Below are 15,540 nucleotides of genomic sequence, written 5' to 3'. Positions count from 1 at the left end.
GTCGCGGAATGATAATGTGTATGATGACGCGTGTTTGTGACGTTATTGGTTGGAGGGGACATTTTAGCCCAGCACCACTTACGGCTAAAAGTCGTCTCTTTTCATCGCATAGTTACACAGTAATTTGGACGTCTGTGTTGCTGAATCTTTTGCAACTTGTTCAATTAATAATGGAGACTATAAAGAAGAATGCTGTTGGTGGAAAGCGGTGGATTGCAGCTGCCTTTAGCACCGAAACACAGCCGGTGTTTCTTTGTTTGTTGTGAAGCTTTAACACAGAGCGGTCAAGCGAACATGTTTCTCTACGTCAACCAGCAAGTTTTTAGATGGGAAAATTGATGTATTAAGTCTGCTCTTACCGGAGACTTGAGTGGATTATGCGATCTCCTCCTGTAGCTGTCAAAAAGGCAGCTCCTTCATTGGGTTCTCTGAGAGACACTGGCGTTCACCACAGCCCTCCGACTTTTAGGTATGACTTATAATCTCACTAAAACACTATTAACACAATAAGCAGATAAGGGATTTTCCAGAATTATCCTAGTAAATGTGTCTAAAAACATCTGAATCGCTCACACTGCCGTCGCCAGGAGCTGTCGCCTTTTATTTTTTAATTTTTTTTAGTGCTTCACTCTAACTTTCCTCATCCACAAATATTTCATCCTCGCTCAAATTAATAGGGAACTCGGCGCTTTCTCGGTCCGAATTGCACTTGATGCTGGTGGCTATGATTATAAACAATGTGAGGAGCCCTACAACCGGTGACGTCACGCGCACATCGTCTGCTACTTCCGGTACAGGCAAGGCTTTTTTATTAGCGACCAAAAGTTGCGAACTTTATCGTCGATATTCTCTACTAAATCCTTTCAGCAAAAATATGGCAATATCGCGACATGATCAAGTATGACACATAGAATGGATCTGCTATCCCCGTTTAAATAAGAAAATCTCATTTCAGTAGGCCTTTAAGTTCAGATCCACAAAACTCATCGCTACCCAATAGGTAAGAAAAGTTGGTTTTGCATAATATTGCGTAACAAAACGCCAGATAATTTATCCTAATAAGTGAAATTGTGGGGTCCTTATACACACACTATAATAATACATTTACGTAGAAGCACAGTACATCTGACTATGGTAGCACTTATCAGGGATGTTCCGATGTCGAAACGGCACTTTTTTTGCGAGTACTTGTAAATACATCTTTGATACCATACAAATATGCATTCTTTAAAATAACCTCGGGTCTACAACCTAAATAGAACGCACCCAACCGGTGAAGTCCGCTAGCATGCTAATGATGCTACATGGAAATTACTTCTTCTTCACCAGAAACGGAAGACCAAGGCAGCGAGCGCGACCAAAGCAATGTCGTCGGTGTGGCAATATTACATACTTGAGCCGCCAACAAGTTGATTGCAACATGCAAACGTTGCAATATCTCTTGTTTCGAGAGGTGGGACACAAGCTAAAGCTAACGAGACGGGACAAAAACAACAACAAACCAAAGGGAATCCCGATGTACAGTCGGCATTTGTGGTAAACTAATTGAATTCATAGTATTGGATGATCTACCACCCATAAGTCTTGAATGCTTAATGGAGTATATCAGAGCGTTTCAACTACATATTGAAGAGTTCCCGCGGTTTTAAGAGCCCAAAGTCTCAGAGGCCGAACATCAAAATTTGGAGGTTTCTTTAGAAAGGGCCTCCGCAGGTAATATTCCTTTGAGACTGTGTTTGCTTATTTACAAAGTAAACACATCAGCTTTCAGTCCAAACATTAAAGGAATTCATGATTGTTCCATCGCTTATGTTTTCCAGCGTGTGCAGTTCGACAGCAAGTTTAGTTGATTGATGTTCCTTCCTTTGAATTATTTTTCTTTCTCAGTTTTATTTCTTCCTACGTCTTCCTGAAAATATAAACATTACAAAACTATAACATCGCTTGTGTATTTTACATAACTAATGTCCTTGTGTATGTTACATAAATAAAATATAATGTTTAGTGGTAATACCCACAGCAAACATTGCAAAAATGTGGTGTAACACAAACTTAAAGTGTAGTTTTATCTCTCTCTGCCGGTCATATTCAGCGCTACATGTATTTAACCAGTTTTGATCGCCAGAGTTAAACAGCCAAAAACAACACAACCACAAATTCAGCTATTTCAATACATTCTTTGCTGTTCAGTTGCTGTTAAATCTGATGTTTGCGATTTTATCGAGATTTTTTTCTGGGTTAATAGTGCCATCTTTTTCTACTCACCCACTGCTGCTTCATTGTGACACATATGCTCCTATAGATATTTGGAGCAGTGATGTCACGTCTTTACCAGTGATTAGCTTAACAGCCCATTGGGCCAGCCAGGAGGCTTTGTCTTTTACTCGTTTAAGTGCTGTTTTGCATCCCAGTAGATTCCGTGGGTCAAACACTTATATATATCGGAGTGATGGTGTCGATCGGGTGCTTGGTATCGTCAGCTCCCTTAATCCAAATTATCGGATCGGAATGAAAAAATTAGTATCGGAACATCCCTTGCACTTATGCGCCATGTTCCTTTAAGCGGGTGCAGCTTGGTATCTTACCGAAGTCGTACGCATACACAATTACATTTGGACGTATTTTTGAGCGCTGTGTGAAATGTTCTATATTCTCAATGAAACATCAAAGTTTTGGTTTTGTTTGCTTATGGCTACTTGCTCACGTCATTTATTTAATAGGCGTCAACTTGCAATCCACACATATCTCTTATGTGTGACTGCCTTCTACTAGTCACACTTACCATTACACCTTGTACCAATTCAAAATGCTTCAAGGTCGATGAGCACATCCAGAATTATTACGTGCATTAGGCGCACCAGGTTTTAAGGCGCATTAAAGGATTTTAAGTGCGGCGTGTAGTTTAAAAAATATGTTATATATTTTTTAAGCTTCCCTTTTACATATATTTTTTACAGTTACTAATTATTCCATCCATCCATTTTCTTCCGCTTACTCGAGGTCGGGTCACGGGGGCAGCAGCCTAAGCAGAGAAGCCCAGACTTCCCTCTCCCCAGCCACTTTGTCCAGCTCCTCACGGGGGATCCAGAGGTGTTCCCAGGCCAGCCGGGAGACATAGTCTTCCCAAAGTGTCCTGGGTCTTCCCCGTGCCCCCCTGCCGGTCGGAGGTGCCCTAAACACCTCCCTAGGGAGGCGTTCGGGTGGCATCCTGAGCAGATGCCCGAACCACCTCATCTGGCTCCTCTAAATGTGGAGGGGCAGCGGCTTTACTCTGAGTTCCTCCCGGATGACAGAGCGTCTCACCCTATCACTAAGGGAGAGCCCCGCCACCCTGCGCGCTTGTACCCGTGATCTTGTCCTTTCAGTCATAACCCAAAGCTAATGAACCTAGGTGAGGATGGGAATGTAGATCGACCGGTAAATTAAGAGCTTTGCCTTCCGGCTCAGCTCCTTCTTCACCACAATGGATCGATACAGAGTCCGCATTACTGAAGACGCCGCACCGAATCCGCCTGTCGATCTCACAATCCACTCTTCCCTCGAATCTACTCGGATCTTCCTCGAACCACTCGTGAACAAGACTCCTAGGTACTTGAACTTCACCACTTGGGGCAAGATCTCCCCAACCTGGAGATGGCACTCCACCCTTTCCCAGGAGAGAACCATGGACTTGGACTTGGAGGTGCTGATTCTCATCCCATTCGCTTCACAATCGGCTGCGAACCGATCCAGTGAGAGCTGAAGAGCCTGGCCAATTGAAGCCATCAGGACCACATCATCTGCAAAAAAGCAGAGACTTAATCCTGCAGCCACCAAACCAGATCCCCTCAATGCCTTGACTCCACCTAGAAATTCTGTCCATAAAAGTTATGAACAGAATCGGTGACAAAGGGCAGCCTTGGCCGAGTCCAACTCTCACTGGAAACGTGTCCGACTTACTGCCGGCAATGCGGGCCAAGCTCTGACACTGATCATATAGGGAGTGGACCGCCACAATCAGACAGTCCGATACCCCATACTATCTGAGTATTCCCCACAGGACTTCCCGGGGGACATGGTCGAATGCCTTCTCCAAGTCCACAAAGCACATGTAGACTGGTTGGGCAAACTCCCATTCACCCTCAAGGACCCTGCCGAGAGTATAGAACTGGTCTACCGTTCCACGAGCAGGACAAAAACCACACTGTTCTTCCTGGATCCGAGGTTTGACTATCCGGCGTAGCCTCCTCTCCAGTACACCTGAATAGACCTTACTGGGAAGGCTGAGGAGTGTGATCCCACGATAGTTGGAACACACCCTCCGGTTCCCCTTCTTAAAGACAGGAACCACCACCCCGGTCTGCCAATCCAGATTTACCGCCCCCAATGTCCACGCGATGTTGCAGTCTTGTCAACCAAGACAGCCCCACAGCATCCAGAGCCTTAAGGAACTCTGGGCGGGTCTATTCCAACCCCGGGGCCTTGCCACCGAGGAGCTTTTTAACTACCTCGGCAACCTCAGCCCCAGAAATAGGAGTGCCCACCACAGATTCCCCAGGCATTGCTTCCTCATAGGAGGACCAGTTGGTTGGATTGTGGAGGTCTTCGAAGTATTCCCTCCACCGATCCACAACAGCCGCAGTAGAGGTCAGCAGCACACCATCCTCACTATACACGGTGTTGACAGTGCACTGCTCCCCCCCCCCCCCTCACCCCCCCTGAAGCGGCGGATGGTGGTCCAGATTCGCTTCGAAGCTGTCCAGAAGTTGTTTTCCATGGCTTCCCAAAACTCCTCCCATGTCCGAGTTTTTGCCTCCGCGACCGCTGAAGCCGCACTTCGCTTGGCCTGTCGGTACCTGTCCACTGCCTCCGGAGTCCCATGAGCCTAAAGGACCCGATAGGACTCTTTCTTCAGCTTGATGGCATCCCTCGTTGCTGGTGTCCACCAGCGGATTCCAGGATTACCGCCATGAGAGGCATCAAGCACCTTGCGGCCACAGCTCCAATCAGCCGCCTCGACAATAGAGGTGTGGAACATGGTCCAATCCGACTCGATGGATGGTTGGTTGGTTGGTTGGTAGGTATGTACGTAGTTACGTATGTACGTACTTATTGATGTCCAGCACCTCCCTTGTGACATGTTTAAAGTTCTTCCGGAGGTGAGAATTGAAACTCTCTCTGACAGGAGACTCTGCTAGACGTTCCCAGCAGACCCTCACAATGCGTTTGGGCGTGCCCGGTCTGTCCGGCATCCTCCCCCACCATCACAGCCAACTCACCACCAGGTGGTGATCGGTAGAAAGCTCTGCCCCTCTCTTCACCCAAGTGTCCAAAACATGAGGCCACAAATCCGATGACACAACTACAAAATCGATCATGGAACTGCGGCCTAGGGTGTCCTGGTGCCAAATACAGATATGGACACCCTAATGTTTGAACATGGTGTTTGTTATGGACAATCCAAGACGATCACAAAAGTCCAATAACAAAACACCACTCGGGTTCAGATCCGGGCGGCCATTCTTCCCAATCACTCCTCTCCAGGTTTCACTGTCGTTGCCAACATGAGGGTTGAAGTCCCCCAGTAGGACAAGGGAATCACCCGGGGGAGCACTTTACAATACTCCCTCAAGTGTATCCAAAAAGGGTGGGTACTCTGAACTGCTGTTTGGTGTGTAAGCACAAACAAAAAACAGTCAGGACCCGTCCCCCCACCCGAAGGCGGAGAGAGGCTACCCTTTCGTCTGGGTTGAACTTCAACGTACAGGCTTTGAGTCGGGGGGCAACAAGAATTTCCACCCCAGCCCGTCGCCTCTCACTGCCGGCAACGCCAGAGTGAAAGAGAGTCCGGCCCCTTTCGAGAGAAGTGGTTCCAGAGCCCTTGCTGTGCGTCGAAGTGAGTCCGACTACATACAGCCGGAATTTCTCTACTTCGCGCACTAGCTCAGGCTCCTTCCCCCCAAGTGAGGTGACGTTCCACGTCCCAAGAGCTAGCTTATTTAGCCGAGGATCGGACCGCCAAGAGCCCTGCCTTTCGGCTGCCGCCCAGCTCACATCGCACCCGACCTCTACGGCCCTTCCTGTGAGTGGTGAGCCCATTGGAGGGGGGACCCAGGTTGCCCCCAGACAACATAGCTCCTAGGATCATTGGGACAGGTAAACTCCTCTACCACGATAAGGTGGCAGCTCAGAGAGGAGCCTTTTGCAAATGACTTGACTAAAACACAAGTCATGACAAACCTTGTGTGCTTATTTGAGGACATTCAGGTATTAAACGCCTCTCCAGCTTTGGGTCCAAGAACCGTTGAAGTTCATAAGTCCAGCTTCTATTGCATCATATGCTGCGGAGCGATCACATGTTTTGAAGAAACACTGAAAATTATTTTTCTCTCTTGGTCTGTTTCCGTTTTAGGATTCTCACAGGTTTGGAGCTCAGATAAAGAAAGCCTTCCAAGACCTCATGACTCTCCTCTCTACGGAAACTCCTCCATCGTCCAAAGCCAAGCCTCTGTCCAAGAAAGCCCTTTGAAAGCTGGGTGAATATTCTCCACGGCCCAAAGTGAAAGTAAGATTGTACTCAATGGCCATCTTTGTTTACGCTCCCTTTCTTCACAAGTTGATGAAGCTACATTTTGGCAATCGATCCCTGTGCTGTTTTAGCGCAGGAAAACAAACTTTTTTTTGGACACAGCATTAGGTTTACCTGCACAAGCTAACTGGTTAGCTTCATAAGATGGGCCCAAAATCACCAACAGCTCTTGGGTAGGGATATAACGTTAAACACTATAGTGATAAACCGCCGTAAAACTTTCCACGGTGAGTATTACCGTTTTAAATGAAAATCATCGTAAAATCGTGATTGATGACACTGATGATATGACGGACCGGTGATACTGCTCATTTACTGAATAAGCTCGCTAGCGCTAAAATGCTAACAGGAAAACAATTCGGAAAATACGTACCCCAATCTAAACTTGTACAAACACATTGTTGTCTCGGCAACTAAACTATTCCACTGTTATCGATCTATAAGCGAAGCAATAATTAAAACAGGAAGTGAACTCGCGTGACGTCCAATGAACAGGAAGTGATGCACCCAAAACCTGTTTATTCATCATTGAAAAGTATTGTAAAACCTTTACAAATTTTAACTGAAAATCAACTTATTTTAAAACTTGAATAAGAATATAATAGCTCTTTGGAAGCCAAAACACTACGTAGTATTTCCTCTGCTAATAAAAGTATATTGTTTTCCATCTATTTTTCTTTGTAATAAATGTATTGTGTGCGTATAAGTACCTTTTGAGCGCATTTAAAAACACAGTGATAATATAACCGTGAACATTTTGGTTGTGAAATAAAAATGTCACATTGTTTCAAATCCCTACTCCCAGGACAATTTAGAGCCAACAGTCTTCTCCTGATTGTCCTTTGGTGTACCTAATGTTGTGTCCGTGGCCTTAAGTACACCACATGACTTGTGTTGTTCGGATTGAAGCACATTAAAGACCTTGGTTGTCTAGACAATGTGAGTCACTTTACATCAATGTGGTATTTTCAGGTAATGTTGTCAGTTTTAGTTTCAGTTTGCACAACAGGACAGTGACGACAAAGTGAAAATTTAAGGAGTCTGTTATGAATTGAGTGAACACTGCAGCTGGACCTCTGTGAAAGCTAAAAAAAAGTCCACAAAGAAATAGGAGATGGTCGGTGAAGCACAGATTTTTTTCAAACTGTGCTGTTGTTGAGTACACGTGTGCCTGGAGTCTTCAGTGATACAATGCAGTTTTAATCAAGCAATTCCTCAAGAAAACTTTGTCTTTTTTGTTGTTGTTTTGTTTTGGGGGGGTTTTTTTTACTTGAATGTATGACATTTTGCTGCTGTTGTCGCCATACATTTTATGTAACAGTCACGATAAGTGTTTTGATTTTTTTAATATTCCCAACTTGGATTCTTTTCTAAGTCAGGAATAATGAGTACAGTTTGTTTGTACTTGTGAAAAGAAAAGTTGACTTTCAAATCTGCCTTTTAAAGCTTAAAAAATGCTAGTAGTGAATGTTCAGTATACACTTCCATGTAAGGCACTAGTGTCCATAGTTGTTTTTTTATTGCCCCTCACCCTAATAATGAAACTAATTCATTGTTATTGAGCTATATAATTATTATTACACTAGTTAGCGTTGTCATTTAAGTTCAAGTTAAAGTACTAATGATTGTCTCACACACACAGTAGGTCTGGTGAAATGTGTCCTCTGCATTTGACCCATCCCCTTGTTCAGCCACTGGGAGGTGAGGAGAGCAGTGAGCAGCAGTGGTGGGCGCGCCCGGGACTAATTTTTGGTTATTTAACACCCAATTGCAACCCTTGATGCTGAGTGCCAAACAGGGAGTTAATAGGTCCCATTTTTATAGCCTTTAGTATGACTCGGCTGGGGTTTGAACTCACGACCTACCGATCTCAGGGCGGACATTCTAACCACTAGGCCACTGACTAGGGCAGCACATCAAGATATGAATGTCTTTTTCAGATACTTCAGCATATCTTGGCCTACAGTGGATTGGTTTCTGCATATTTCATGCACAACATTTACCAAAGTGGTTCCCATATGCATTCATCTTCTTCCGCTTTTGTTATGTTGAATGAAGAACGTCAGCTAGAAGTTCAACCAAACCACAAGCACTTAAGTCAAACAAATGGAAAGCAGCATATGTCATTGTTAACTTGGTCAAACGGGACACTAATGCACCAATAGAAGTGTACTTTCTCTACCATGAAAACTGACTAAACAAGCAGCTTTGTTTAGAGTAAACATCAACGTCTCCCTTTCAATGAAGTAAGATCCTTCATATAGACTTGGACAAAGGAAAACTGCACTTTTTTGGAATTTTGCCCATTCACAATCCCTGCCCAACAGCATTATAAATAGTGAAAAACTGCTAGTATGAGGTGGCTAACAATGTAAATGATTAGAATTCACCTATTACGCCTATAGAGCGCTCTTAAAAAAAACACCCAAAGGCCCCCAACAACACTTAATTTACATGCCGTGACCTCCTTATTAACCAAGCCATAGCAACCTTGTTATTGTAAGAGCCAACCAGGAGGAACGACTTTTCTGGCGTCTTGCTCAAATTGCTCCTCCGACAACTAGCAAGTAGACAACTACTTGTTACTAATTAGCTTCAAGTCACAAATAATCTAGGTTGTGACCCGCCATAAAATGAAGGAGTTTAAGCTGATTCTGTATTGCCTTTGAGTTATGAAAATGTTAGCTACGTTATACAGTAAATCAGGGGTGTCCAAACTTTTTGACTTGGGGGGCCGCGTTGGGCTACAAAAATTTGATCGAGGGGCCAATGGACATAAACATATATGTATATATAGTCGAAGTTTCTGTGGTTCATCCGTTATACAGTGCTCAATACTGGGTTAGAGCGGAATATGAATTAGGTCAGGAAAAAAAAACAAGAGGCTATATCATCCCTACAAGCCTGTTTCGCAGGTTTACCCTGCTCTTCAGGGGATTTTATTCCAGTAAATAAAGTCCCCTCTGATATAGCCTCTGTGTTTTTATCCTGACCTAACGTATATTCCGCTCTACCCCAGTATTGAGCACCGTATAACAGATAAACCACAGAAACCTCGACTATATATATATATATATATATATATATATATATATATATATATATGTGTGTGTATGTATGCATGTATGTATATATATGTGTATGTATATATGTATATGTATATATATATGTATGTATATATATGCATGTATGTATATATATATATATATATATATATATATATATGTATAATATGTATGTACAGTATATATACATGTAGGTTCAATATATGGTATCCCCATGACCTGCATTGTTAGCAGCGACATACTAGCAGTTTTGTACTATGTGGAATGCATGGAATGTTCTTGTCTCACATGAAGATTGTGGCTAATCGGCAACATTTCCCCCCACAAAAGTGCTGTTCACCTTTAAACTGATAGGTTAGGTTCAGTCGTGACAGAGTCAGTTTTCCCAGAGCAAACACTCATTTGCATAATCTCCCTCAAGCCACGGACATTGAACAGTTAAATCAACTATTTCTTCTTTGTTGGGGTTTGGAAGTTTTTTGGGGGGGATATCTCGTATTGTTTAACATTTAGTTTTTCTTTGTTTGGTCACTTTTTCATAAATGTTGTAGCCTACTTAGTAGACAATAATGTTCCATCTTTTGTGATTTTATAATACCAAGAAACAATGTTAGCTCTCTAGTTTTCATGTCATGTTTACATAACAAATGTGCTGTTTTTAACATCTGGTGATGGAATAAAATAATCCCTGACCTTGCTGTGAATGTGTTTCGTTATTTTCTATCTGAATATAAGATGTTAACAAACTGAACAGATTGATTCGGTGATGAGGTCAATGGATGACTTCAAAAATTGTGATATGTATTTTGTGATTAGTTTTGCTAAAATTTCCCTGACTTTGTGGATTAATTCCAAGCCTATATCAAATAGTTTTTTTCATTTTGTGCAAATTGTGTCAGTTATTAATTACTTGCGAGAGGAGTGATTGCAATAATTAGGTGACATGTCTTCATCCACACAATAGCTTCCTGGTGTAAGATTATATACACTGTGTGTGTGTGTACAGTATGCGTATATATGCACATAATTCTATATATTTTAGTGTGTGTGTGTGTGTGTGTGTATATATATATATATATATATATATATATATATATATGTATATAAATTAGGGCTGTTAATCTTTGGGCACATCATAATTTCATTCGGTACGATTCTTGAGGGTAGCTATTCAATTCAGAATCGATTCTCTATTCAAAAATATTCTTGATTCAGAATCAATACTTTTATAATGACATTGGGTTCTATGACTAACAACATTGCCCCATAGAATAGATGAACAGTTATTCTACAAACCCCGTTTCCATATGAGTTGGGAAATTGTGTTAGATGTAAATATAAATGGAATACAATGATTTGCAAATCCTTTTCAGCTCATATTCAATTGAATGCACTACAAAAACAAGATATTTGATGTTCAAACTCATGAACTTTTTTTTTTTTTTTTGCAAATATCCATCCATCCATCCATCCATTTTCTACCGCTTATTCCCTTTTGGGGTCGCGGGGGGCGCTGGCAAATATTAATTAATTTAAAATGTTATGGCTGCAACACGTGCCAAAGTAGTTGGGAAAGGGTATGTTCACCACTGTTACATCACCTTTTTATTTTAACACTCAATAAACGTTTGGGAACTGAGGAAATTAATTGTTGAAGCTTTGAAAGTGGAATTCTTTCCCATTCTTGTTTTATGTAGAGCTTCAGTCGTTCAACAGTCCAGGGTCTCCGCTGTCGTATTTTCCGCTTCATAATGCGCCACACATTTTCGATGGGAGACAGGTCTGGACTGCAGGCGGGCCAGGAAAGTACCCGCACTCTTTTTTGACAAAGCCACGCTGTTGAAACACATGCTGAATGTGGCTTGGCATTTTCTTCCTGAAATAAGCAGATGTTAGCATATGTTGTTCCAAAACCTGTATGTACCTTTCAGCATTAATGGTGCTTTCACAGATATGTAAGTTACCCATGCCTTGGGCACTAATACACCCCCATACCATCACAGATGCTGGCTTTTGAACTTTGCGTCTATAACAGTCTGGATGGTTCGCTTATTCCCCTTTGGTCTGGATGACACGATGTCGAATATTTCCAAAAACAATTTGAAATGTGGACTCGTCGGACCACAGAACACTTTCCAACTTTGCATCAGTCCATCTTAGATGATCTCGGGCCCAGAGAAGCCGGCTGCGTTTCTGGATGTTGATGATAAATGTCTTTCGCTTTGCATAGTAGAGCTTTAACTTGCAATTACAGATGTAGCGACCAACTGTATTTAGTGACAGTGTTTTTTTGAAGTGTTCCTGAGCCCATGTGGTGATATCCTTTAGAGATTGATGTCGGTTTTTGATACAGTGCCGTCTGAGGGATCAAAGGTCACGGTCATTCAATGTTGGTTTCCGGCCATGCTGCTTACGTGGAGTGATTTCTCCAGATTATCTGAACCTTTTGATGATATAATGGACAGTAGATGTTGAAATCCCTAAATTTCTTGCAATTGCACTTTGAGAAACGTTGTTCTTGAACTGTTTGACTATTTGCTCGTGCAGTTGTGGACAAAGGGGTGTACCTCGTCTCATCCTTTCTTGTGAAAGACTGAGCCTTTTTTGGGAAGCTGTTTTTATACCCAATCATGGCACCCACCTGTTCCCAATTAGCCTGCACACCTGTGGGATGTTCCAAATAAGTGTTTGATGAGTATTCCTCAACTTTATCAGTATTTATTGCCACCTTTCCCAACTTCTTTGTCACGTGTTGCTGGCATCAAATTCTAAAGTTAATGATTGTTTGCACAAAAAAAAATGTTTATCAGTTTGAACATCAAATATGTTGTCTTTGTAGCATATTCAACTGAATATGGGTTGAAAAGGATTTGCAAATCATTGTATTCCGTTTATATTTATGGAAACAGGGTTTGTAAATGTTTATATTACTTAAAACAAAACTGATTTTGTTACATAAAATTTGACCCAAACATTTAATAAAGTCAAATACAAATAAGGCAACAAGAGAAGTATCCTACACTTCTCTTTTCTAAAGTCAATGTGTACAGCAGATATGATCATCTACATCAACTATATGATTTGCCTGAGTGGCTGGACAGGACAGATTAAAAAAAATAATAATAATTAAACATTTTTTTTTTTTTTAAAGATTTTAGTTTGGTTTTCTTTTAATCTAGAAATAGTTCTGACAAATAAGAATTGCTATTTGAAAATTATATATATATATATATATATATGTACACATACATATATATATATATGTATGTGGATACATATATATATGTATGTGTATATATATATATATATATATGTATGTGTATATATATATATATATATGTATGTGTATATATATATATATATATATATATATATATATATATATATATATATATATATATAGTGGTCGTATTTGTTTAATCTGGAGCCAGAAGATGCTTAGAGGACACGATGCATAATCTTAGAATCAGAAGAATTTATTCCCTATTGGATACAATTCTAATACATTTTGTATGAGCTCTATCTGTCCCAAGTAGCATTTAATACGAACAACTTCAACGTGCCCTTCCCCTCGCACTCTTACAATATACATCACAATGTATGAATATCCAATGAGGTGCCTTCTTCCAGGCGTGGAATCTTCCTCTCCCGTCTCCTTCCTGGACTAGGACTTCATATATGCTGTTGTCCTTCAGACTTTGGCAAAGAAGACACATCAATAGTGGCAAGAATGTGGGTGATAAGATTGAATGTGCGCATGCATGAACTTGGACCCAGTTTCAACTGGAACTTAGAGGATATGATTAGATGCACGGTCAATTCTAAGCATAGCAATACTAAACATTTCTTAATCACGTCATCCTTCATTACGTTAATTATACATCCATCTATTTTTTACCGCTTGTCCCTTTTTGGGTTGTAGGGGTTGCTGGAGCCTATATCAGCTGCATTTGGGCAGAAGGTGGGGTACACCCAGGACAAGTCGCAATCTCATCGCAGGGCCAACACAGATAGACAACATTCACACACTGGGGCCAATTTAGTGTTGCCAATCAACCTATCCTCAGGTGCTATATCTCAACAATAAATATATGTAAATGTATGTATATATATAAATGTCAATGTATATATATGTATGCGTATATATATGAGTATATATATACTAATATATATCCATCCATCCATTTTCTACCGCTTATTCCCTTTCGGGGTCGCGGGGGGCACTAGCGCCTATCTCAGCTACAATCGGGCGGAAGGCGGGGTACACCCAGGACAAGTCGCCACCTCATCGCAGGGCCAACACAGATAGACAGACAACATTCACACTCACATTCACACACTAGGGCCAATTTAGTGTTGCCAATCAACCTATCCCCAGGTGCATGTCTTTGGAAGTGGGAGGAAGCCGGAGTACCCGGAGGGAACCCACGCATTCACGGGGAGAACATGCAAACTCCACACAGAAAGTTCCTGAGCCTGGATTTGAACCCAGGACTGCAGGACCTTCGTATTGTGAGGCAGATGCACTAACCCCTCTGCCACCGTGAAGCCCATATATACTAATATATATATATATATACTATATATATGTGAATATGTATGTATATGCGTATATATATATGCAGAGGTGGATAGTAACGCGCTACATTTACTCCGTTACATCTACTTGAGTAACTTTTGGGATAAATTGTACTTCTAAGAGTAGTTTTTATGCAACATACTTTTACTTTTACTTGAGTATATTTATAAAGAAGAAACGCTACTTTTACTCCGCTCCATTTTTCTACAATCAGCTCGTTACTCGCTACTTTTTTTTTATCGCTCTATTAATGCACGTTTTGTTTGCTTTGATTTTGTCAGACACGCATTCAAAGTAGGAACTACGCATGCCTGCGTTTCACCAATCAAATGCAGTCACTGGTGACATTGGACCAATCAAAGAAAACCAGGCGGTCACGTGACCGTCACACGTCGAATCCGACCTAAAAAAGTTGAAAAACTTATTGAGGTGTTACCATTTAGTGGTCAATTGTGCCGAATATGTACTGTACTGTGCAATCTAATAACAAAAGTTTCAATCAATCAATCAAAAGTGTAAAGGAAAAAAGACACTTTTTTTTCAACCGTACTTCCCGTCACAAGCCTAAAGACTGATCGCACAGTTCCTGTCTTCATTATAAAAGCGCCGCTCCATCGCGCCTGCACTAACAAAATAAGAGTCTCCGAAAGCCAGCTCAAACAAGTGAGCAAGCTACGGAGTTTGCCGCCAATGTATTTCTTGTAAAGTGTATAAAAACGAATATGTAAGCTGGACAAATAAGATGGCAAAAACCAACGACTTTCATGTGGTATTAGACAGAAAAGAGGAACTTTTTTTCTCCTCCATTTGAAAATGTGGACATTATCAGCACTATACTGTCTGATTCCAATCAATGCAAGTCATCAGAATCAGGTAATACACCAACTTATATTCTTGTCTACATGAAAGATAGGAATCTATATGTTAAACATGCATGTATATTCATTAAAACACCTTTAACATTTCAACAAAAACGGTAAAATAAAAAATTATAAATTATATACTGTGTATATATATATATATATATATATGTATGATATGTGTGTGTATGTATATATGAGGTAGATCACCTCGACTTGGTCATTTATTAAATACCCAGTGGGCACCTTGACATCAATTTGACGTCTAAACTCAGTCAATATTTGACTCGGCATTGATAATAAATATTACTGCAGCCAATTTTCCCAAGTCGGTGTTTGAAGATGTACATTGGATAGCAATTAGCAAATTAACCCGCGAGTATATATTGTGTTTTTGGTGTGGTGGTTGATATGGTGGACGTTCATTTGACATCAATTTGACGTTGGACCATCGATGTAAAATTGACG

General features: G+C 41.3%; 1 protein-coding gene across 3 annotated transcripts in view; it reads left to right on the top strand.

The window, feature by feature from the left end:
* The window catches only part of cpt1a2b (carnitine palmitoyltransferase 1A2b), a 123,352-nt gene extending 114,794 nt beyond the window's left edge, over nucleotides 1–8,558 (top strand). For all 3 annotated transcript variants that reach the window (XM_061884120.1, XM_061884119.1, XM_061884118.1), the window contains exon 19: nucleotides 6,392–8,558. In XM_061884120.1, the coding sequence (XP_061740104.1) occupies nucleotides 6,392–6,508 (117 nt within the window). In that variant the 3' untranslated portion in view covers nucleotides 6,509–8,558. The remainder of the gene's footprint in view (nucleotides 1–6,391) is intronic.
* Nucleotides 8,559–15,540: the final 6,982 nt, after the last annotated feature.

The sequence above is a fragment of the Nerophis ophidion genome, linkage group LG23 (assembly GCF_033978795.1).
Source record: "Nerophis ophidion isolate RoL-2023_Sa linkage group LG23, RoL_Noph_v1.0, whole genome shotgun sequence".
NCBI lineage: Eukaryota > Metazoa > Chordata > Actinopteri > Syngnathiformes > Syngnathidae > Nerophis > Nerophis ophidion.
The sequence above is the reverse complement of the archived record's forward strand: the minus strand, read 5'-3'. Positions and strand labels throughout refer to the sequence as shown.